Below are 25889 nucleotides of genomic sequence, written 5' to 3'. Positions count from 1 at the left end.
GTGTGGATTCCTGCCATACACTGCGAGACAGCTGATTGGAGGAAAGGCACACCCCCCCCCTCTAAATAGTCAGAAATAGAAAGGAAAAAACGCAGAGCTGTGCTGTGAATAGACCAGCTCTCTGCTAATCTACAAAATTCAGCCTGGTTTTATCACAGTTGACGGATAACTTGTCAGACGTTATGCTAATAACGAAAGAACAGAGCAGGAGAAAGCCACCGGACTTCAGATTTGAAGAGAGATACGACAAACTGCAGATATATGTGCACAGCTCAGATTTCATGAACAGGGTTTACATCCACTTTAAGGTTTTTTATACCCTCATGCATGAAATGCAGTGTTTAGAACCATTTTAAGGCCATGTAGGACCTTACATTCTCTCTTTAGAGAAATTCCATAAAAAACTGTTCTACTGGATTGCTTTTTCTTCATCTCCAGAAAAGTCCTTTTGGGGTGAGGACCTGAGCCACCCCCCCCCCCTGCTCAGTCTACCCTTCCTTCCCCTCCCATTTTACTGCACTCGTTTTCCCTTCTAAGAGTCACTCCCCTTCACAATCCCTTTTTACTGCCCCCACTTTCCACTTCTCCGAGCCACTCCTCTGCCCAGTCTAACCTTCCTTCCCGTCCCATTCCCTATTTACTGCCCTCACTTACCTCTTCTCTGAGCCACTCCCCTGCCCAGTCTACCCTTCCTTCCCAATCCCTTTTTACTGCCCTCACTTCCCTCTTTTGTGTGCCCCTCCCCTTCCCACCCTTTCCAATCCCTTTTTACTGCCCATACTCTCCTCTTCTCTGAGCCACGCCCTTTCCAAAGTCTGCCCTTCCCATTTCTGTTTTACTGCCCCCACTTCACTCTTCCCTGAGCCACTCCTCTGTCCAGTCCTCTGTCCCTTCCTAACCGCCCTATTTCCTTTTTACTGCCCTCACTTCCCTCTTCTGTAAGCCCCTTCCCAATCTCTTTTTACTGCCCACACTCTCCTCTTCTCTGAGCCACTCCTTTTCCCAGTCTGCCCTTCCCATTCCTGTTTTACTGCCCCCACTTTGCTCTTCTCTGAGCCACTCCCCTGCCCAGTCTACCCTTCCTTCCCATTCTTTTTTTACTGCCTCCACTTCCCTCTTCTCTGAGCCACTCCCCTGCCCAGTCTACCCTTCCTTCCTGTCCCAATCCCTTTTTACTGACCTCACTTTCCTCTTCTGTGACCCACTCCCCTGCCCAGTCTACCCTTCCTTCCCATTCTTTTTTTACTGCCTCCACTTCCCTCTTCTCTGAGCCACTCCCCTGCCCAGTCTACCCTTCCTTCCTGTCCCAGTCCCTTTTTACTGACCTCACTTTCCTCTTCTCTGACCCACTCCCCTGCCAAGTCTATACCCTTTCTTCTTATTCCCTTTTTACTGCCCCCACTTTCCTCTTCTTTGAGCCACTCCCATTCCCAGTCTACCCTTCCTTCCCATCCCATTTCCTTCTTACTGACCCTACTTCCCTTTGCTCTGAGCCACTCCTCTGCCCAGTCTACCCTTCCTTCCCATCCCATTTCCTTTTTACTGACCCTACTTCCCTCTTCTCTGAGCCAACCCTCTGCCCAGTCTACCCTTCCTTCCCATTCCTTTTTTACTGCCCTCACTTTCCTCTTCTCTGAGCCACTCCCCTGCCCAGGCTTTACCCTTCCTTCTCTTTTTACTTCCCTCTTCTCTGAGCCACTCCCCTGCCCAGTCTTTACCCTTCCTTCTCTTTTTACTTCCCTTACTTCCCTCTTCTCTGAGCCACTCCCCATGCCCAGTCTATACCCTTCCTTCCCTTCCCAATCCCTTTTTACTACCCCCACTTCCCTCTTCTCTGAGCCACTCCTCTGCCCAGTCTACCCTTCCTTCCCTTTTTACTGCCCTCACTTCCCTCTTCTCTGAGCCACTCCCCTGCCCAGTCTTTACCCTTCCCTCCCTTCCCATTCCCTTTTTACTGCCCTCACTTTCCTATTCTCTGAGCCACTCCTCTGCCCAGTCTATACCCTTCCCAATCCCTTTTTACTACCCCCACTTCCCTCTTTTCTAAGCCATTCCTCTGCCCAGTCTACCCTTCCTTCCCATTCCCTTTTTACTGCCCCCACTTTCCACTTCTCCGAGCCACTCCCCTGCCCAGTCTACCCTTCCTTCCCAATCCCTTTTTACTGCCCTCACTTCTCTCTTTTGTGAGCCCCTCCCCTTCCCAGTCTACCCTTCCTTCCCTTCCCAATCCCTTTTTACTGCCCATACTCTCCTCTTCTCTGAGCCACGCCCTTTCCGAAGTCTGCCCTTCCCATTTCTGTTTTACTGCCCCCACTTTACTCTTTCCCTGAGCCACTCCCCTGCCCATTCTCCCCGTTTTACTGCCCTGACTTTCATCTTTTCTGAGCCACTCCTCTCTCCAGTCTACCCTTCCTTCCCATCCCATTCCCTTTTTACTGCCCCTACTTTCCACTTCTCTAAACCACTCCCCTGCCCAGTCTACCCTTCCTACCCGCCCCATTCCCTTTTTACTGCCCACACTCTCCTCTTCTCTGAGCCACTCCTTTTCCCAGTCTGCCCTTCCCATTCCTGTTTTACTGCCCCCACTTTGCACTTCTCTGAGCCACTCCCCTGCCCAGTCTACCCTTCCTTCCTGTCCCATTCCCCTTTTACTGACCTCACTTTCCTCTTCTCTGACCCAATCCCCTGCCCAGTCTACCCTTCCTTTCCATTCTTTTTTTACTGCCTCCACTTCCCTCTTCTCTGAGCCACTCCCCTTCCCAGTCTACCCTTCCTTCCTGTCCCAGTCCCTTTTTACTGACCTCACTTTCCTCTTCTCTGACCCACTCCCCTGCCCAGTCTATAGCCTTCCTTCCTATTCCCTTTTTACTGCCCCCACTTTCCTCTTCTTTGAGCCACTCCCCTGCCCAGTCTACCCTTCTTTCATTTCCCTTTTTACTGCCCTCACTTCCCTCTTCTCTTAGCACTACCCTGTTTCCACCAAACCAAATCCAACCACAATAACCAAGCACCCCCACCTATATCCCCTGTACTTAGAGGTCCTTGACAAGTTCACCTATTCCCGTAGATTCCATACTCCGGTACTCTTACCATTGCACACCTGAGGCGTAGACTAGTGACTTATGGATGCTCCGATTCTAGAACGCCATGACCATGAATGCGTGACATGACCAGCTGAAAATTGCGACTCAATGCGCCTCCTGGAAACGTCCATTTGCTCCTACCTGCTGTTGCTAAAGACATCCGTCTGTAGGTCTCCTTGGTGGGAGTGCCCTCGTTGGCTCCGGCTGTTGCTATGGCAAAGGCCGAGGCTGCTGATAAGTTGCTGCGGCTGCTGTCGTGCTCTCGGCAGGATGTCATCACAATGCCGTTGTTATAGGAGAAGAGTGTAAAATCTGTAATAAAATTTGTAATGTAAGTGTAATATGTTCAATACCCACATCTTTGTATCTGCAGATGAGGGGAAGGTTCCCCAGCATAGAAACGCAGTCTGGAATGCGTTTCTAGATACAGAGCTATAACATACAAAAGAAAGAGCGCCACTCTAAGTGCAGCATGTCTCAATAAAAGCAAATCTATTAAGACAAATGGCAATTCACATAGACGCAATGTAAAAAAACATTTGTCAGCAGGCCATAATAGGGCACACCGGCATATGCCCGGTGGGCCGCGGGCCGCATGTCACGTCTCCCCCCAGTGTAAAATGCAGGGGGTCCAGAACTGTTAGGGGGGTGTCTGTGTAACAAACTGTGGGGGGCTGTGCAATGTAAAGGGGTCTAGAGGTGCGGTGCTATGTAATGTAAAGGGGTCCAGAGGTGCAGGGTGCTGTGTAATATAAAGGGGCCCAGAGGTGCAGGGAGGGCTGTGTAATATAAAGGAGCCCAGAGGTGCAGGGGGGCTGTGTAATATAAAGGGGCCCAGAGGTGCAGGGTGCTGTGTAATGTAAAGGGGCCCAGAGGTGCAGGGTGCTGTGTAATGTAAAGGGGCCCAGAGGTGCAGGGTGCTGTGTAATGTAAAGGGGTCCTGAGGTGCGGTGCTGTGTAATGTAAAGGAGTCTAGAGGTGCAGGGTGCTGTGTAATGTAAAGGGGTCCAGAGGTACAAGGTGCTGTGTAATGTAAAGGGGTCTAGAGGTGCAGGGTTCTGTGTAATGTAAAAGGGTCCAGAGGTGCAGGGTGCTGTGTAATGTAAAGGTGTCCAGAGGTGTAGGGTGCTGTGTAATGTAAAGGGGCCCAGAGGTGCAGGGTGCTGTGTAATGTAAAGGGGTCCAGAGGTGCAGGGTGCTGTGTAATATAAAGGGGCCCAGAGGTGCAGGGAGGGCTGTGTAATATAAAGGAGCCCAGAGGTGCAGGGGGGCTGTGTAATATAAAGGGGCCCAGAGGTGCAGGGTGCTGTGTAATGTAAAGGGGCCCAGAGGTGCAGGGTGCTGTGTAATGTAAAGGGGCCCAGAGGTGCAGGGTGCTGTGTAATGTAAAGGGGTCCTGAGGTGCGGTGCTGTGTAATGTAAAGGAGTCTAGAGGTGCAGGGTGCTGTGTAATGTAAAGGGGTCCTGAGGTGCGGTGCTGTGTAATGTAAAGGAGTCCAGAGGTGCAGGGTGCTGTGTAATGTAAAGGGGTCCAGAGGTACAAGGTGCTGTGTAATGTAAAGGGGTCTAGAGGTGCAGGGTTCTGTGTAATGTAAAAGGGTCCAGAGGTGCAGGGTGCTGTGTAATGTAAAGGAGTCCAGAGGTGTAGGGTGCTGTGTAATGTAAAGGGGCCCAGAGGTGCAGGGTGCTGTGTAATGTAAAGGGGTCCAGAGATGCAGGGTGCTGTGTAATGTAAAAGGGCCCAGAGGTGCAAGGTGCTGTGTAATGCAAAGGGGCCCAGAGGTGCAGGGTGCTGTGTAATGTAAAGGGGTCCAGAGGTGCAGGGTGCTGTGTAATGTAAAGGGGTCCAGAGGTGTAGGGTGCTGTGTAATGTAAAGGAGTCCAGAGGTGCAGGGTGCTGTGTAATGTAAAGGAGTCCAGAGGTGTAGGGTGCTGTGTAATGTAAAGGGGCCCAGAGGTGCAGGGTGCTGTGTAATGTAAAGGGGTCCAGAGGTGCAGGGTGCTGTGTAATGTAAAGGAGTCCAGAGGTGTAGGGTGCTGTGTAATGTAAAGGAGTCCAGAGGTGCAGGGTGCTGTGTAATGTAAAGGAGTCCAGAGGTGTAGGGTGCTGTGTAATGTAAAGGGGCCCAGAGGTGCAGGGTGCTGTGTAATGTAAAGGGGCCCAGAGGTGCAAGGTGCTGTGTAATGTAAAGGGGTCCAGAGGTACAAGGTGCTGGAACCCCACATCCCATCATTAACCGCCGCCACGAAGCACCGCCCCCCCCCCCCCGGTTGCTCAATCTAAAATGCCTAGGCCTATTTTTTGTCCCCATACCTGGCTGCGACCCGCACAAGGGTCGGGGTGGCCACATTTTATTAGGATGTGAAGAGTCCTGGGGATCCACTGCTCCACTCGGGGTAAGGGACCACCAGGGATCACTGTGTTTCCAGGAGCTAGAGTTGCCATTTGTCTTAATAAACTTCTATCAATGTGACATGCTGCACTTAGAGTGGCGCTCTTGGTTTGTTTTACCACTGCAGAGATTCCTTCACATCTCACAGGAGCTGCCTTCCAATTACAGGGCCGGATTCAGAAAGAGATACGACGGCGTATCTCCTGATACGCCGTCGTATCTCTGAGTGCGCTTGGTCGTATCTATGCGCCTGATTCAGAGAATCAGTTACGCATAGATATCCCTAAGATCCGACAGGTGTAATTGTTTTACACCGTCGGATCTTAGGCTGCAATTCCAGGCTGGCCGCTAGGTGGCACTTCCGTATTTTTACGCGAGGAATATGCAAATGAGGAGTTACGCCGATTCAGAAACAAACGACCGCCCGGCGTTTTTTTTTTACGTCGTTTGCGTTCGGCTTTTTCCGGCGTATAGTTACCCCTGCTATATGAGGGGTAGCTAATAGATACGCCGATTCAGAAACGTACGTGCGCCCGGCGTATTTTTTTTACGTTGTTTACGTAAGGCTTTTTCCAGCGTAAAGTTAGTCGAACAAACAGTTGGCCTAGTCAATGTTAAGTATGGCCGTCGTTCCCGCGTCGAAATTTGAAATTTTTACGTCGTTTGCGTAAGTCGTTCGCGAATACGGCTGGACGTAATTTACGTTCACGTCGAAACCAATGACGTCCTTGCGACGACATTTAGAGCAATGCACGCTGGGATATTTAACGGACGGCGCATGCGCCGTTCAAACAAAACGTAAAAAACGCGGGGTCAACAAAAATTTAAAAACACGCCCCCCTACATCCCCATTTGAATTACGCGGCCTTACGCCGCAACACATACGCTATGCCGCTCTAACTAAGGGCGCAAGTTCTTTCTGAATAAAGAACTCGCTCCCAAAGTTAGATCGGCGTAACGTATCTCAGATACGTTACGCCGGGCCGGACAGATACGCCATTGTATCTGAATCCGGCCCACTGTCTTTATGTCCAAGGCTTCACTTACCGAATCCCTTACCAAAGATGGCGGTGGCAGCACCCGAGAGCCGAGGGAGAGATCGGCTTCGGGTGCTGACATCGCGGGCGCCCTGGACAGGTAAGTATTCATATATTAAAAGTCAGCAGCTGCAGTATTTGTAGCTGCTGACTTAAATTTATTTTTTTTTTTTTTGCCGAAACTCTGCTTTAAAGCCGATTTCTAGGATTTCAGCAACCTTACTCGTAGTGTTTCTGCACTTTTTCAAAGTCCAATTAGGTGCATGCCACCTCCGGGATTTATCTCTATTACTTGCATGTGACGGGTTCATTACACTCGCAGGAGGAGGATACACTCCAACTGTGAGAGGAGAAAAGCACACAGATCAGCAATACCCGCACCTTCCCTCTGCTGCCCGTTCACAGAGGCCTTTATATTTTGTGAATGAGTTCACATAATACAAAGGCTTCTGGGAATGGGTGGGAAGGAGGAGAGGATCAGGCATAGCAGCTTCCGCAACTTTGCTTTCAAAAGGAACGGAGACAAGAGTAAGCGGCATCGGCGCCCCGAAAAAGTTATCTTCCTGTAGAACACAAGGCCCGCGGGAGGAATCCGGCCCTCCAGCTCATTGCATGTGGCCCTCGAACCTCTTCTGCAGCTGCAGGACGTCAATTATGTTTGGAAGCCGCGCTGCACGACCGCGCAATTGTCAGTTAAAGCGACGCAGTGCCGAATCGCAAAAAGTGCTCTGGTCTTTGGCCAACCAAATGGTCCGGGGCTTTTAGGTAGAGGAACATTTTATTAAAACATACTTTTTTTTTTCTTTTTACTTGTCGCTAAAGAAACAATGGGCCAGATTCACAGAAGTAGTACGCTGGTGTATCTGCTGATACTCTGGCGTACTTTCAAATTTGCCGCGTCGTATCTTTATTTGTAATTCACAAACAAAGATACGACGGCATTTGGCTAAGATCCGACAGGCGTACGGCTTCGGATCTTAGGATGCAATACTTCGGCGGCTGCTGGGTGGAGATAGCGTCTTTTCCCCGCGTCGGGTATGCTAATTAGCTGTTTACAGCGATCCACGAAGGTACGCGCGTTCGTCGCATCTCTTACGTCGTCGCTAGTCGGCTTTTCGCGTCGCAAAGTTACGGCTGCTATTTAGGTGGTGTAACAATAGACAGCCCATGTTAAAGTATGGCCGTCGTTCCCGTGTCGAATTTCTAATTTTTTTTTTTTTTTGCGTAAGTCGTCCGGGAATACGAAAGTACGTAACGCACGTCGCCGTTCAAAACATTACGTCGGGGCGACGTCATTTTGCGCAATGCACGGCGGGAAATTTCAAAACGGAGCATGCGCAGTACGTCCGGCGCGGGAACGCGCTTAAATTTAAATGGTACACGCCCCATTTGAATTAGGCGGGCTTGCGCCGGACGGCTTTACGCTACGCCGCCGCAAGTTTACACGCAAGTGCTTTGTGAATCAAGCACTTACGATGAAAACTTAAGTATACAGAGATCCCGGATTTGATAACAAAAAAAAAAAGCCAACAATTATTGTATACTGGGAGTACCAGACTTTTGGCGTGCTACACACGACCAAAAAAACGTCCTACCTGTACGTAATTTTGTGTAATAGATACTGTGGGCGCACGCTCGCCCGATACTCGCCACGGGAGCGCGCCCGCGGGTTCGGCGGACTCGATGTCCTCTGACCAACCGCTATGTCCGCCGGCCACCCATGATCGCTGTACAGAGGTGCAGAACAAGGATCTCCCTTTGTAAAGCGATCTCTGTGTTGTCCCAGTGAGTACAACCCCCCACACAGTTAGAACACACCCAGTTGACCCCTTGATCGCCCCCTAGTGCATATTTTTTTGTTAGCACTGATCGCTGTAATGTCACTGGTCTCTAAAAAGTGTCACATAAGGTGCAATGTCGCAGTCCCGCTAAAAATCTGCCTCAGTCCCTCAAGGATTTCCTCCCCTAATTTATTCATCAGTTTAGGCCAATACATATTCTTCTCCATATTTTTAGTATATAAAAAAAACGTATATTGATTGGTTTGCGCAAAAGTTATAGCATCTACAAAATAGAGGGAAAGATTTATGGAATTTTATTTAATTTTTTTATGTTTTTACTGGTAATGGCCTTTAATGTTTTTTTACCATTACCAGTAAAAACCATAAACATAAAAAATAAATAAAAAATTCCATAAATATATCCCTCTATTTTGTAGATGCTATAACTTTTGCGCAAACCAATCAATAAACGCTTATTATGATTTTTTTTTTTTACTAAAAATATGTAGAAGAATACGTATCAGCCTAAACTGATGAATAAATATTTTTTTTTATATGTATCCCAACTTCAAATTTTTGTATTTTCGAATTTCCTAACTTCTAATTTTCAGATTTAGATTTTTCAAATTAATGCTCTTCTAATTTCCGATTTTCGAAGTTTCCGATTTTCCGAAATTTCTGAAATTTCAGAAGATTCCAAAAACTCGGAAATTGAAAAATGAAAAAATTTCGTAATGAACCAATTTGTCAAAATTCATTAAAAACTAAGGGGCAGATCCACAGAGATACGCTACGCCGCCGTGACTTACTTGTCCTCGGTTCGAATCCTGAAAGAATTTGCGCCGTAAATTACGGCGGCGTAGTCTATCTCTGGCGGCGTAACGGCGCGTAATTCAAATCGGCGATTAGGGGGCGTGTTTCATTTAAATAAAGCGCGTCCCCGCGCCGAATGAACTGCGCATGCGCCGTCCCTAAATTTCCCGCCGTGCTTTGCGCTAAATGACGTCGCAAGGACATAATTTTTTTTAACTTAGACTTGAATTACGTCCATCCCGATTCACGGACGACTTACGCAAAAAAAAATAAAAAATTCTAAATAAACGCGGTAACGACGGCCATACTTAACATGGCAAGTCTAACTATACGCAACAAAATACCAGCTTTGACTATACGCCGGAAAAAGCCGACTGGAGGACGCCGTAAAAAAAATGCACCGGCCGCTCGTACGTTCGCGGATCGTCGGAAATAGCTAATTTGCATACCCGACGCGGAAAAAGACGTGAACGCCACCCAGCGGACGCCGAAGAATTGCATCTTAGATCCGAAGGCGTACGCCTGTCGGATCAAACCCAGATGCCGTCGTATCTTGGTTTGAGGATTCAAACCAAAGATACAACGCAGGTAATTTGAAAGTACGCCGGCGTATCAGTAGATACCCCGGCGTACTCGCTCTGTGGATCCGCCCCAAATTTGGTACTAAACTGCCAACTACTGGTCATTAAGGGGGCAAATCCTTCAGGGGCTGAAGTGGTTAAACTATCCATAAGCAGAGTGTGCTGAATGAAATTTTTTCATAATTTGCAGAACTGTTCGGGAAGCGGTTTACTCACCAGCCGAGTTTCGCCCACCCCGAGCGATTGGCGTAGTTGGCGAGCGAGTCGGAGAAGTGTCAGTTTCAGCTTCATCACTTTGAGTCTGCTCGGTGTCTGACTCCGCTCGGCAGGAACTCTCCGAGTCTGTGAAACGGAAAACAGAAATCAATATCTGGATAACAGCAGGACTAACTGGTTACCATATAGGTGTGCGCAGCCTATTGCACTGGGGGGTGCACTCCAAAGCTCCAACACACATTCCCGATCAGGAAGGGAGCCGACAGTGCTGCAGGGGCTCCCTAGTGCCTCCTACTAGGAGGACAGCACGGAGGGGGACAGCATGGAGGGGGACAGCACTGAGGATGAAGGGGGACAGCACTGAGGAGCACGGAGGGGGGAGAGCAGCACAGAGAGGGGAGAGCAGCACGGATGGGGAGAGCAGCACGGAGCAGAGACTGGAGCAGCACAGAGGGGGGAGAGCAGCACGGAGCGGGACAGCACTGAGGATGCAGGGGGACAGCACGGAGGGGGACAGAACTGAGGAGGGAGGGGGACAGCACTGAGGACAGAGGGGGACAGCACTGAGGACAGCACTAAGGACGGGGGGGACAGCACTAAGGACGGAGGGGGACAGCACGGAGGGGGACAGCACTGAGGAGGAAGGGGGACAGCACTGAGGAGGAAGGGGGACAGCACTGAGGACAGAGGGGGACAGCACTGAGGATGAAGTGGGGCAGGACTGAGGACAGAGGGGGACAGCACGGAGGGGGACAACACTGAGGATGGAGGGGGACAGCACTGAGGACAGAGGGGGACAGCACTGAGGACGAAGGGGGACAGCACTGAGGACGGAGAGGGACAGCATGGAGGGGGACAACACTGAGGACGAAGGGGGACAGCATGAAAGGGGACAGCACTGAGGAGCACAGAGGGGGGAGAGCAGCACAGAGAGGGGAGAGCAGCATGGAACAGGGAGGGGGCAGAGCAGCACGGAGCACAGAGGGGGGAGAGCAGCACGGAGCACAGAGGGGGGAGAGCAGCATGGAGCGGGACAGCACTGAGGATGCAGGGGGACAGCACTGAGGAGGGAGGGGACAGCACTGAGGAGGGAGGGGGACAGCACTGAGGAGGGAGGGGGACAGCACTAAGGACGGAGGGGGACAGCACTAAGGACGGAGGGGGACAGCACTAAGGACGGCACTGAGGACAGAGGGGGACAGCACGGAGGGGGACAACACTGAGGACGAAGGGGGACAGCACAGAGGGGGACAGCACTGAGGAGCACGGAGGGGGGAGAGCAGCACGGAGAGGGGAGAGCAGCACGGAGAGGGGAGAGCAGCACGGAGCGGGACAGCACTGAGGATGCAGGGGGACAGCACGGAGGGGGACAGCACTGAGGAGGGAGGGGGACAGCACTAAGGACGGAGGGGGACAGCACTAAGGACGGAGGGGGACAGCACAGAGGGGGACAGCACTGAGGACAGAGGGGGACAGCACGGAGGGGGACAGCACTGAGGACAGAGGGGGACAGCACTGAGGACAGAGGGGGACAGCACTGAGGACGAAGGGGGACAGCACGGAGGGGGACAGCACTGAGGACGGAGGGGGACAGCACGGAGGGGGACAGCATGGAGGGGGACAGCACTGAGGACGAAGGGGGACAGCACTGAGGACGGAGGGGGACAGCACTGAGGACGGAGGGGGACAGCACAGGACAGTCAGCGGTGATCGGTGCGGCTTTGGGGGAAGTTACAAGCACCGATCACCGATGTATAACTTTAACTAAAGCAGCTGAAAAGATCGGTGCTTGTAACTCCTCTGCCACACCGATCACCCTGACTGCCCAGGTATCGGGCGAAGCATCGGAGCTTTTCCCCCCGAGTACAAGTACCCGGGGAAATGCTCGGTATTTGTACCGATACCAATACTAGTATCGGTATCGGGACAACCTTAGTATATACCTTATCGATTGATTCATTCCACCCAAGTGCTGTGTTTCATATAAAGTCCCATCATTCCCCATTTTTCCCCAATACCCCTCTTTCTCAGTGCTGCAAGGGGAGCCAGGGCAGTAGGGGGGATCTACGCTGTACAGGTGATTAGGGTGTGCCCAGGCACACCTGGCACACCCTGTGCGCACACCTGGCACACCTATGCTGGTTACCCATCCAGCAATGGGGTTCTAGAACCCCGCACTTTGTTACCACAAGTGCTCATAACCCTCCTCTGGGGCATAAACCAATATTAATCTCTATGTACTATATATATATATATGTGTGTTGATGTAGAAGGGGGAAAATACTAAATGTTATAAATGGAGTTGCAGTTCAGTGAGTAAAATAAGTATTTGATCCCCTTAGTAGTTGGGGGAGGTTCCTTAGTAGTTGGGGGAGGTTCCTTGTTGGGAAGCACGGAGGTCAGACGTTTCTTGTAGTTGGTGATCAGGTCTCCACACATCTCAGGAGGGATTTTGGTCTCTTCTCTAAATCCTGAAGGTTTCTTGGCTTTTACTCGAAGTTTCGGCTCCTCCATAAATTTTCTATAGGATTAAGGTCTGGAGACTGGCTAGGCCACTTCATGCCCTTAATGGCCTTCTCCTGGCAGGGCTGGTGAAATGATTTTTGACACCCTAGGCGAAACCTAATTTTGCCACCCCTTTTGGCTCCACCCCCTTTTCCTTGCCCATGTAAACCCCACCCTTTTAATGAAGCGCCCATCAAATGCAGCCTCACCGGCACCCATCAAATGCAGCCTCACCAGCGCCCATAAATGCAGTCTCACCAGCGCCCATCAAATGCAGTCTCACCAGCGCCCATCAAATGTAGCCTCACCAGCGCCCATCAAATGCAGCCTCACCAGCGCCCATCAAATGCAGTCTCACCAGCGCCCATCAAATGCAGCCTCACCAGCACCCATCAAATGCAGCCTCACCAGCGCCCATCAATTGCAGCCTCACCAGCGCCCATCAATTGCAGCCTCACCAGCGCCCATCAAATGTAGCCTCACCAGCGCCCATCAAATGTAGCCTCACCAGCGCCCATCAAATGCAGCCTCACCAGCGCCCATCAATTGCAGCCTCACCAGCGCCCATAAATGCAGTCTCACCAGCGCCCATCAAATGTAGCCTCACCAGCGCCCATCAAATGCAGCCTCACCAGCGCCCATCAAATGCAGCCTCACCAGCGCTCATCAAATGCAGTCTCACCAGCGCCCATCAAATGCAGCCTCACCAGCGCCCATCAAATGCAGCCTCACCAGCGCTCATCAAATGCAGCCTCACCAGCGCCCATCAAATGCAGTCTCACCAGCGCCCATCAAATGCAGCCTCACCAGCGCCCATCAAATGCAGCCTCACCAGCGCCCATCAATTGCAGCCTCACCAGCGCCCATCAAATGTAGCCTCACCAGCGCCCATCAAATGCAGCCTCACCAGCGCCCATCAAATGCAGCCTCACCAGCGCCCATCAAATGCAGTCTCACCAGCGCCCATCAAATGCAGTCTCACCAGCGCCCATCAAATGCAGCCTCACCAGCGCCCATCAAATGCAGCCTCACCAGCGCCCATCAATTGCAGCCTCACCAGCGCCCATCAAATGTAGCCTCACCAGCGCCCATCAAATGTAGCCTCACCAGCGCCCATCAATTGCAGCCTCACCGGCGCCCATCAAATGCAGCCTCACCGGCGCCCATCAAATGCAGCCACACCAGCGCCCATAAATGCAGTCTCACCAGCGCCCATCAAATGTAGCCTCACCAGCGCCCATCAAATGCAGCCTCACCAGCGCCCATCAAATGCAGCCTCACCAGCGCTCATCAAATGCAGTCTCACCAGCGCCCATCAAATGCAGCCTCACCAGCGCCCATCAAATGCAGCCTCACCAGTGCCCATCAAATGCAGCCTCACCAGCGCCCATCAAATGCAGCCTCACCAGCGCCCATCAAATGCAGCCTCACCAGCGCCCATCAAATGCAGCCTCACCAGCGCCCATCAAATGCAGCCTCACCAGCGCCCATCAAATGCAGCCTCAACAGCGCCCATCAAATTCAGCCTCACCAGCGCCCATCAAATGCAGCCTCACCAGCGCCCATCAAATGCAGCCTCACCAGCGCCCATCAAATGCATCCCTACAAAGAACAACTGAACAATGGAAGGCAAGGGGCAAAAACTAATCTGAGCATTACAACATTTAATTCTTACACCAGAATACAGACATGGAAAGGCTGTAGGTCACGTCGGCTGACCTGTAAGGGTCCTTTAACCACTTAAGGACCCCTTCACGCCGATTTACGTCGGCAGAATGGCACGGCTGGGCACATCAACATATATGTACGTTGCCCTTTAAACCCAGCTATGGGGTCACGCGCGCACCGCGGGTGCGTGCACGCGACCCGGTCCGAAGCTCCGTGACCACTGCCGCGGGACTCGCGGACCCGATCGCCGCTGGAGTCCCGCGATCGGTCCCCGGAGCTGAAGAACGGGGAGAGCCGTGTGTAAACACAGCTTCCCCGTTCTTCACTGTGGCGCCGTGATCGATCGTGTGTTCCCTGATATAGGGAAACACAATCAATGACGTCACACCTACAGCCACACCCCCCTACAGTTAGAAACACATATGAGGTCACACTTAACCCCTTCAGCGCCCCCCTTGTGGTTAACTCCCAAACTGCAATTGTCATTTTCACAGTAATCAGTGCATTTTAAATGCATTTTTTGCTGTGAAAATGACAATGGTCCCAAAAATGTGTCAAAATTGTCCGAAGTGTCCGCCATAATGTCGCAGTCATGAAAAAAATCGCTGATCGCCGCCATAAGTAGTAAAAAAATAATAATTAATAAAAATGCAATAAAACTATCCCCTATTTTGTAAACGCTATAAATTTTGCGCAAACCAACCGATAAACGCTTATATACAAAAATATGTAGAAGAATACGTATCGGCCTAAACTAAGGGACAAAAAAAATAGTTTTATGTATTTTTGGGGGATATTTATTATAGCAAAAAGTAAAAAATATTGAATTTTTTTAATTGTCGCTCTATTTTTGTTTATAGCGCAAAAAATAAAAACCGCAGAGGTGATCAAATACCACCAAAAGAAAGCTCTATTTGTGGGGAAAACAAGGACGCCAATTTTGTTTGGGAGCCACGTCGCGCGACCGCGCAATTGTCAGTTAAAGCGACGCAGTGCCGAATCGCAAAAACTGTCCGGGTCCTTTAGCTGCCTAAAGGTCCGGGTCTTAAGTGGTTAATAAGAGAATAAAGGGTGAAGTTACATTATTAGTTGAAGGTTTCTCTCTTACCTTTGCTTTGCCTCGGTGTTACCGGTTCCTCGTCCTTCTCTGCAGGCGGCTCCTCCCCCTCTCCTACTTTGCTCGGGAAACTTCCCGACACATAAAGTTTATTGATGTCCAAAGTGGTTTTGCTGTATGGAGGAGGGGCAGGGCAGGCACTTGGGTTTCCGTTTGGAGAACATCCCAGAGCGGCGAGGTCCAGCGCTTTTCCACCGGTAATGATGGGAATGTTGAGGGAAAGTTTGCGTCTACGGCTGGGCGATGAGGACTTGGTGATGGAAAGGGGCGGCGGGGAGGAGAACTTGCGTGTCGCTCTGGGAGATTTAGGGGGCTCGCCGTACAGAAGTTTATTATTTTGATTACTTGCAAATAGGAGCTCCAAAGACCTGAGAAAAAGACAAAAACGATAAGATCAGAGGCGTCATCCTTGTCCCGGTGCTGCATGCAAACATAGAACCGTGCTGACACTGACACCAGAGCTGGGGGTTATTATTACAGTCACTGACACCAATGCTGGGGGTTATTATTACAGTCACTGACACCAATGCTGGGGGTTATTATTACAGTCACTGACACCAATGCTGGGGGTTATTATTACAGTCACTGACACCAGAGCTGGGGGTTATTATTACAGTGCAGTCGCTGACACCAGAGCTGGGGGTTATTATTACAGTGCAGTCGCTGACACCAGAGCTGGGGGTTATTATTACAGTGCAGTCACTGACACCAGAGCTGGGGGTTATTATTACAGTCACTGACACCAGAGCTGGGGGTTATTATTACAGTCACTGACACCAGAGCTGGGGGTTATTATTACAGTCACTGACACCAATGCTGGGGGTTATTATTGAGGCCACTGACACCAATGCTGGGGGTTATTATTACAGTCGCTGACACCAGAGCTGGGGGTTATTATTACAGTCGCTGACACCAATGCTGGGGGTTATTATTACAGTCACTGACACCAGAGCTGGGGGTTATTATTACAGTGCAGTCGCTGACACCAGAGCTGGGGGTTATTATTACAGTGCAGTCACTGACACCAGAGCTGGGGGTTATTATTACAGTCACTGACACCAGAGCTGGGGGTTATTATTACAGTCACTGACACCAGAGCTGGGGGTTATTATTACAGTCACTGACACCAATGCTGGGGGTTATTATTGAGGCCACTGACACCAATGCTGGGGGTTATTATTACAGTCGCTGACACCAATGCTGGGGGTTATTATTACAGTCACTGACACCAATGCTGGGGGTTATTATTACAGTCACTGACACCAGAGCTGGGGGTTATTATTACAGTCACTGACACCAATGCTGGGGGTTATTATTACAGTCACTGACACCAGAGCTGGGGGTTATTATTACAGTGCAGTCGCTGACACCAGAGCTGGGGGTTATTATTACAGTGCAGTCACTGACACCAGAGCTGGGGGTTATTATTACAGTGCAGTCGCTGACACCAGAGCTGGGGGTTATTATTACAGTCACTGACACCAATGCTGGGGGTTATTATTACAGTCACTGACACCAGAGCTGGGGGTTATTATTACAGTGCAGTCGCTGACACCAGAGCTGGGGGTTATTATTACAGTGCAGTCGCTGACACCAGAGCTGGGGGTTATTATTACAGTGCAGTCACTGACACCAGAGCTGGGGGTTATTATTACAGTCACTGACACCAGAGCTGGGGGTTATTATTACAGTCACTGACACCAGAGCTGGGGGTTATTATTACAGTCACTGACACCAATGCTGGGGGTTATTATTGAGGCCACTGACACCAATGCTGGGGGTTATTATTACAGTCGCTGACACCAATGCTGGGGGTTATTATTACAGTCACTGACACCAATGCTGGGGGTTATTATTACAGTCACTGACACCAGAGCTGGGGGTTATTATTACAGTCACTGACACCAATGCTGGGGGTTATAATTAGTCGCTGACACCAGAGCTGGAGGTTATTATTGAGGCCACTGACACCAATGCTGGGGATTATTATTACAGTCGCTGACACCAGAGCTGGGGGTTATTATTACAGTCACTGACACCAGAGCTGGGGGTTATTATTACAGTGCAGTCACTGACACCAGAGCTGGGGGTTATTATTACAGTCACTGACACCAGAGCTGGGGGTTATTATTACAGTCACTGACACCAGAGCTGGGGGTTATTATTACAGTCACTGACACCAATGCTGGGGGTTATTATTGAGGTCACTGACACCAATGCTGGGGGTTATTATTACAGTCGCTGACACCAGAGCTGGGGGTTATTCTTACAGTCGCTGACACCAATGCTGGGGGTTATTATTACAGTCACTGACACCAATGCTGGGGGTTATTATTACAGTGCAGTCATTGACACCAATGCTGGGGGTTATTATTACAGTCACTGACACCAGAGCTGGGGGTTATTATTACAGTCACTGACACCAATGCTGGGGGTTATTATTACAGTCACTGACACCAGAGCTGGGGGTTATTATTACAGTCACTGACACCAGAGCTGGGGGTTATTATTGAGGCCAGTGACACCAATGCTGGGGGTTATTATTACAGTCACTGACACCAATGCTGGGGGTTATTATTACAGTCACTGACACCAGAGCTGGAGGTTATTATTGAGGCCAGTGACACCAATGCTGGGGGTTATTATTACAGTCACTGACACCAGAGCTGGAGGTTATTATTGAGGCCAGTGACACCAATGCTGGGGGTTATTATTACAGTCGCTGACACCAGAGCTGGGGGTTATAATTACAGTCACTGACACCAATGCTGGGGGTTATAATTACAGTCACTGACACCAATGCTGGGGGTTATTATTGAGGCCACTGACACCAATGCTGGGGGTTATTATTGAGGCCAATGACACCAATTCTGGGGGTTATTATTACAGTCACTGACACCAGAGCTGGAGGTTATTATTGAGGCCACTGACACCAATGCTGGGGGTTATTATTACAGTCACTGACACCAATGCTGGGGGTTATTATCACAGTGCAGTCACTGACACCAGAGCTGGGGGTTATAATTACAGTCACTGACACCAGAGCTGGGGGTTATAATTACAGTCGCTGACACCAATGCTGGGGGTTATTATTACAGTCGCTGACACCAGAGCTGGGGGTTATTATTGAGGCCACTGACACCAATGCTGGGGGTTATTATTACAGTCGCTGACACCAGAGCTGGGGGTTATTATTACAGTCGCTGACACCAGAGCTGGGGGTTATTATTGAGGCCACTGACACCAATGATGGGGGTTATTATTACAGTCACTGACACCAATGCTGGGGGTTATTATTACAGTCACTGACACCAATGCTGGGGGTTATTATTACAGTCACTGACACCAATGTTGGAAGTTGCTACCGTGGCCACACCAGTGCTGGGTGTCATCATTGCTGCCAATGACACCAATGCTGGAGGGTATTACTGTGGCCACTGACACCAATTTGGGGTGGGGGAGGTGGCAGTATCACCGACACCAGTTCAGTTCGGTTCAATTGATATACTATTGGAATTCTTGGTAAACAACAATCTGAATGCAAAAAAAACCTTCACATTTCCGCGTCAGATTGTCCTTGTAAACACCATAATTGTATAAATGTCCATAGAGAGGGGGGTCTTCAAACTTCAGTATGAGGGCTGCATTTTATAAATGCCAAAAAAATCTCCATCAGGGTCTATAGAGTCCTGTTTTGAATCAGAGTCCCTCTAACATCAGGGTCCCCATTAGAGTCCCCCCTTTACATCATGGTCCCCATTAGAGTCCCCCCTTACATCATGGTCCCCATTAGAGTCCCCCCTTACATCATGATCCCCATTAAAGTCGCCCCTTCCATCAGGCTCCCCATCAGAGTCCAGCTTGAAATCAGAGTCCCCTTTCCATCAGGACCCCCATTAGAGTCCACCCCCTTACATCAAGGTCCTCATGAAAAGTTTCCCCTTCCATCATGGTCCTCAGTAGAGTTCCCCTTTCATCAGGGTCCCCATCAGAATCCGGCTTTAAATAAGAGTCCCCTTCTATTAGAATGCCCATTAGGGTCCTCCCCTTCCATCAGGGTCCCCCCTTCCATCATGGTCCCCAGTAGAGTGCCCCTTCCATCAGGGTCCCCATCAGAGTCCACCCCCTTACATCAAGGTCCTCATCAAAAGTTTCCCCTTCCATCATGGTCCTCAGTAGAGTCCCCCTACCATCAGGGTCCCCATCAGAGTCCACCCCCTTACATCAAGGTCCTCATCAAAAGTTTCCCCTTCCATCATGGTCCTCAGTAGAGTCCCCCTACCATCAGAGTCCCCATCAGAATCCGGCTTTAAATAAGAGTCCCCTTCCATTAGGATGTCCATTAGGGTCCTCCCCTTACACAAGGGTTCCCCCTTCCATCATGGTCCTCAGTAGAGTCCCCCTAAGATCAGGGTCCCAATCAGAATCCGGCTTTAAATAATCTTTAATTTAAATAATCCCCTTCCATTAGGATCCTCCTCTTACAACAGGGTCTTCATCAGAGTCCCCCCTTCTATCATGGTCCCCAGTAAAGTCCCCCTTCCATCAGGGTCCCCATCAGAATCCTGCTTTAAATCAGAGTCTTCTTCCATTAGGATCCCCATTAGGGTCCTCCTCTTCCAACAGGGTCTTCATCAGAGTCCCCCCTTCTATCATGGTCCCCAGTAAAGTCCCCCTTCCATCAGGGACCCCATCAGAGTCCTGCTTTAAATCAGATCCCCCTTCCATTAGGATCTTCCCCTTACATCAGGGTCCCCACCAGAGTCCTGCTTTAATTCAGAGTATCCCTTACATTAGGGGTCCCCATTAGAGTGCTCGCCTTACATCAGGGACCCCACCAGAGTGCCCCTTTCCATTCGGGTCCCTATTGTCTTCCATCAGGATCCCCATTGGAAGAATCCCTGCTTCTATCAGGGTCCCCAACAGAGCCCCCTGTGTGATCAGAAGGATAAACCATAGGCAGCCTCTGTTGACCTTAATCCTCAATCAGTACACACTGGCCCAGATTCAGGTACATTTGCGCGATATTTGCGGGGGAGCAGGGCAACGATTTTGCCCTGCGCCCCCGCAAATATTTTGCGCTGCCCTCGATTCACAGAGCAGTAGCTCCGTGAACTGCGAGGGCGCGCTGGCAAATTTGCCCGGCGTAAGCGCGCGCAAGTTAAATGATCCCGCCGGGATCCTCGCAAGGACGTCATTTGCTTCAAAGTGAACGTGAATGGCATCCAGCGCCATTCACAAAGCACTTACGCAAACGCCGTGAAATTCAAATTTCATGGCGCGGGAAGGCCGGCTATACTTTAGCATTGGCTGCCCCTACTATTAGAAGGGGCAGCCTTGCGCTAAAGTTGCCGTACGGAAACTCCGTACCTGGCTTGCGCGGGGCCCGCGCAAGTTTGTGAATCAGTTGGTAGTATGCAATTTGCATACTACACGCTGATCACAATGGGAGCGCCCCCTAGCGGCAAGCACAAGAATGCAGCCTAAAATCTGCGAGGCATAAGTGCCTTATGCCGCGCAGATTTTAGGCTGCAGTCGGTGTAACGAGGTTCCTGAATCAGGAGCACTCGTTACACCCGAGCAAGTAAGCAATTGCGCCGTGTAACTTATGGTTACACGGGCGCAATTGCTTCTTGAATCTGGGCCACTGACCCGAGCTGCGGGCCGGATAAAACCATGTAATAGGGAGGATGTGGCAAACAGGTCGTAGTTTGGAGACCCCCTGACCAACCATTCACACTGATTTCAGCGCGATCACTATGTGTTGGTAGGTAGGTAACTGGGCTGGATATTTCTGGACGATTGCACCTTTTTTTACGCTCCCCACCTGGCAGGAATGGCGCTGACTGGCTTCCTGTAGATAGCGATAAGCTTGTCCAGCACAATATCCGCGCAGGTGAAGACCCGGTAGGAGTGAAGGAACGTGTTGAGGAAGTCGATACTCAAAAAGCGCAGATCGGTGAGACGTTCCAGTAAGCGTTCAACACTTGCGTAGCGTATCTGAAGGACCTTGCAGGAGTTCATCGTCTTACTGAACCGAATGTCTATGTCATCGCAGTATAAACTGCTGTCTGACCTGTGAGGGAAAAAAACAGATGTTGAGGTTGTACACTTACAGAAGGCATCGCAAATGCAGCTTTAATGTACATAAGTGCTAAAAAAGGAACCTTTCCTACAATGTGTGTAAAATAACAAAACTGCTAAAGTCAAAGGGCCAAATCCTCAAAAGAGATACGACGGAGTAACTGCTGTTACGCCGTCGTATCCCTGTTTCTATCTTTGGAACTGATCCACAGAATCAGTTTCCCACAGTTAGGACGAAGATCCGACATGGGTAATTGAATTACACTGTCGGATCTTAGGATGCAGTACCGCAACCGCCGCTGGGGGCATTTTGCGTCGAAATGCCGCCTCGGGTATGCAAATTAGGACTTACGGAGATCCACAAAGCTTTTCAGCTTCGTTTTTTCTCCGTAAGTTTAATTTTGCAAACGCAAAATTAGGGCTGCTTTTACAAGGTGTAAACTGTTTACACCTTGTAAAAACAGACCTTTCTTGCTCGCGATGCGATTTTTTTTAAATTTGAATTTTTTTTTTTGGCGCCGTATCTTTTTTTTTACCCGACGCAACTTTATTGTCCCGTCGCAATCCACAAAGCCCGACGTAACGTAATTTCGCGCTATGCACGTCGGGAAAATGACGTCACGAGCATGCGCAGTACGGCCGGCGCGGGAGCACGCCTCATTTAAATGGTAATCGCCCCCTGGAGAAGAGGAACGCCTTGCACCGGCTCGATTTAAGTTACACCGCTCAAAATTTCTAGGTAAGTGCTTTGTGAATCGGGCACTTAGTTAGAGATTTTGCGGCGGTGTAACTTAAATGGAAAAAGTTACGTTGCGCCATTTTTTTTAGGATTAGGCCCAAAAGTTTTTGTTTCTCTGCAAATCAATTACTGTGGTGCAAGTTGTCTTTGAGGCCCGCCACCTCCTGGCGCTAAGCTCCACCGCCGAAGTCACGTGGCAGGACCTCGGTGACAGCGTAGAAGTGGCACTGGGCTCAGAATTGATGGGAAAGGAGATGGTGGTACAAGGGCGGGCTGACAACTCCGGGCAATAGGAGTTTATGGGCCCACACAGTATAAACACAGACACACAATATACACACACAGGGCCAGATTCTTGTACATCCGCGTATTTTTGTGCGGGCGTAACGTATCCGATTTACGTTACGCCTCCGCAACTTAGACGGGCAAGTGCTGTATTCTCAAAGCACTTGCTCCGTAAGTTGCGGCGGCGTAGCGTAAATCGCCCGGCGTAAGCCCGCCTAATTCAAATGTGGGACAGGGGGGCGTGTTTTATGCTAATGTTCTGTGACCCGACGTGATTGACGTTTTTCACGAACGGCGCATGCGCCGTCCGTGGAAATCTCCCAGTGTGCATTGCTCCTAATACGCCGCAAGGACGTATTGGTTTTGACGTGAACGTAAATTACGTCCAGCCCCATTCATGGACGAGTTACGCAAACAACGTAAAATTTTCAAATTTCGACGCGGGAACGACGGCCATACTTAACATTGGTACGCCGCACTTACGCCACCATATAGCAGGGGTAACTATACGCCGGGAAAAGACTAACGTAAACGGCGTAAATGTACTGCGTCGGCCGGGTGTACGTTCGTGAATTCGCGTATCTAGCTGATTTACATATTTCGACGCGTAAATCAGCGTAGACGCCCCTAGCGGTCAGCATAAATATGCAGTTACGATCCGACGGCGTAAGAGACGCCTGTCGGATCTAAGGGAAATCTATGCGTAACTGATTCTAAGAATCAGGCGCATAGATACGACGGCGCGACTCAGAGATACGACGGCGTATCTGGAGATACACCGTCGTATCTCTTTTGAGAATCTGGCCCACAGTATACATACACACAGAATACACGTACAGACACACAGTACATGCACAAAGTATACACACAAAGGCCTCGTACACACGACAGAGAAACTCGACGTGCTTGGCACGTCGAGTTCCTCGTCGAGTTTTGGGATGAAGCCGCCGAGGAGCTCGGCGGGCCGCCTTCTCCCATAGAACAACGAGAAAATAGAGAACATGTTCTCTATTTTCTCGTCGAGTTCCTCGGCGGCTCCATCGAGCCAAAACTGTACAGACGACAGAGTTTCTCGGCAGAATCCGGGTTTTGACCGAGTTTCTCGGTGAATTCTGCCGAGAAACTCTGTCGTGTGTACGAGGCCAAACAGTAAACACACACACATACAGTATACACGCACAGACACACAATATACACACACAGTGAATATAAACACAGAATACACATACAGACACACAGTACACGCACAGTACACACATACATATACACACAGTACACACATTCATATTATTTCAGGGACAGATGTAAAAAAACTCAGATTTTCACATACCGTCCCTGGTTTTACTGAGGCTGGCAACCGTGATGGGGTCCCCTAGTGGCATGGGGCCCATGGGCAGTGCCTGAGTGCCCGAATGGTCAGTCTGCCCCTGGGTGGTACTCCAGGAGGCAGAAAGATATAGTACTGACTTGGATTTATAGCCTGGGCCTAGGGTCCAGAGTCCTAGCCAGCCACAGGGGAATGGATATAAAGAGGAGAGGTCAGTTCACACACTTTGTATGACCTCAATAGAAAGGAAGATCATCTTACAAACATTAAAGCATGCAACAAGTAACAAGGCAAGAGTAAGTATTCTACTAGAGTGCAAGCAAACCTTTCCATCTTTCTTGGTCTTATGATGCATAAAGGTCCAGGAGAACCTGACCGCCATTTAGGCAGATTTCATCCACTATAGGACAACACATTATCACTCATCAACCACTATATCACAACAGAGAACCATTAAAACCCAAAAAGAACACATTAGGAAAACTTGGTTCTACTGGTTAGATTTCATGGTCTCCCAAGAATACAAATCATTACTAGCTTCCTCATAGTTTTCACATTATGCATTCTACTACAGTGAGAGCCTCTCCACCTTCCTTGGCCTTATGAAGTGCAAAGGTCCAGAAGAACCCGACCTCCTCACTTAAACCCAAAGAGAAAACAAACAGGAAAATATGGTTCTGCTGGTTAGATTTCATGGCCTCCCAAGAATACAAATGAATACCAGCTTCCTCATAGTCTTCATACCCTTCTAAAACACAGTTCTACTCGTTAGACTTCATATACTACCAAAAATACAAATCATTCCTCGTGGTCACCAGTGTATGTACTTTATTACAGTGAAAGCAAGCCTCTCCACCTTTCTTGGCCTTATGGTCTTTTAAAGTCCAGGAGAACCTGACCTCCATGCAACATAGAGAACCTGACCTTCTGAAAGGGAAAAACCTACTAATGAGACTTTGAGGAAGCTAGTAATGATTTTTATTTTTGGGATTAGGCAAAGTCCTAATTAGTAGAACCATGTTTTACTAGGTTTTTCCACTTGGGTTTAAGTGAGGAAGTCAAGTTCTCCGTGTTACATGGAGGTCAGGTTCTCCTGGACTTTCAAGCCTCATAAGGCCAAGGAAGGTGAAGAGGCTAGCTTCCACTGTAGTAAAATACATACTGTGGTGACTAGGAGGAAGCTAGTAATGCAGGGGTTGACAAATTTGCTTGGAATCTAGGAGCCAGGTAAAAAAGTTAGGAGCCAGAAAACGCGCCCCGTCCCGACGAGCTTGCGCGCAGAAGCGAACACATACGTGAGCAGCGCCCGCATATGTAAACGGTGTTCAAACCACACATGTGAGGTATCGCTGCGATTGGTAGAGCGAGAGCAATAATTCTAGCCCCAGACCTCCTCTGTGACTCAAAACATGCAACCTGTAGATTTTTTTAAACGTCGCCTATGAAGATTTTAAAGGGTAAAAGTTTGTCGGCATTCCACGAGCGGACGCAATTTTGAAGCGTGACATGTTGGGTATGAATTTACTTGGCTTAACATTATCTTTCATAATATATAAAAAAAAATAGGAATAACTTTACTGTTGTCTTATTTTTTAATTAAAAAAAGTGTAATTTTTTCACAAAAAAAGTGCACTTGTAAGACCGCTGCGCAAATACGGCGTGACAGAAAGTATTGCAACGATCGCCATTTTATTCTCTAGGGTGTTAGGATAAAAAATATATATAATGTTTGGGGGTTCTAATTAGAGGGAAGAAGATGGCAGTGAAAATAGTGAAAAATGACATTAGAATTGCTGTTTAACTTGTAATGCTTAACTTGTAATACCAACGGCCACCACCAGATGGCGCCAGCTTACACATCTGGTGGTAATAACTTGTAATACCAACGGCTCACCACCAGATGGCGCCAGCCAAGTCGCCAGGACCCTATTTCTAGTCGCCATGGCGACCTGGCGCCCGGGAATTTGTCGAGCCCTGTAGTAATGATTTGTATCCTTTGGAGTACATGAAATCTAACCAGTAAAACCAAGTTTTCCAAGGGTATGGTGACTATGAGGAAGCTAGTAATGATTTTTATTTTTAGGATTATGCATAGTCACCATACCCCTTGGAAAACATGGTTCTACTGGTTATATTTCATACAAATCATTACCTTCCTTGGCCTTATGAGGCTTGAAAGTCCAGGAGAACCTGACTTCCTCACTTAAACCCAAGGGGAAAAACCTAGGAAAACATGGTTCTAATAATTTCTACAGTGGAA

At 49.4% G+C, this 25889-nt stretch overlaps 1 protein-coding gene across 2 annotated transcripts in view; it reads right to left on the bottom strand.

Moving 5' to 3' along the window:
* Positions 1–25889, bottom strand: part of RASGRF1 (Ras protein specific guanine nucleotide releasing factor 1) — a 155624-nt gene that overhangs the window by 40784 nt on the left and 88951 nt on the right. For both annotated transcript variants that reach the window (XM_040342192.1, XM_040342193.1), the window contains exons 14-17: positions 21022–21270; positions 15186–15562; positions 9905–10030; positions 3225–3395 (exon numbers count right to left, since the gene is read on the bottom strand). In XM_040342192.1, coding sequence (XP_040198126.1) covers positions 3225–3395; positions 9905–10030; positions 15186–15562; positions 21022–21270 — 923 coding nt within the window. The remainder of the gene's footprint in view (positions 1–3224; positions 3396–9904; positions 10031–15185; positions 15563–21021; positions 21271–25889) is intronic.

Source organism: Rana temporaria, chromosome 3 (assembly GCF_905171775.1).
Source record: "Rana temporaria chromosome 3, aRanTem1.1, whole genome shotgun sequence".
Taxonomy (NCBI): Eukaryota; Metazoa; Chordata; class Amphibia; order Anura; family Ranidae; genus Rana; species Rana temporaria.
This window is presented reverse-complemented; position numbering and strand designations above follow the sequence as displayed.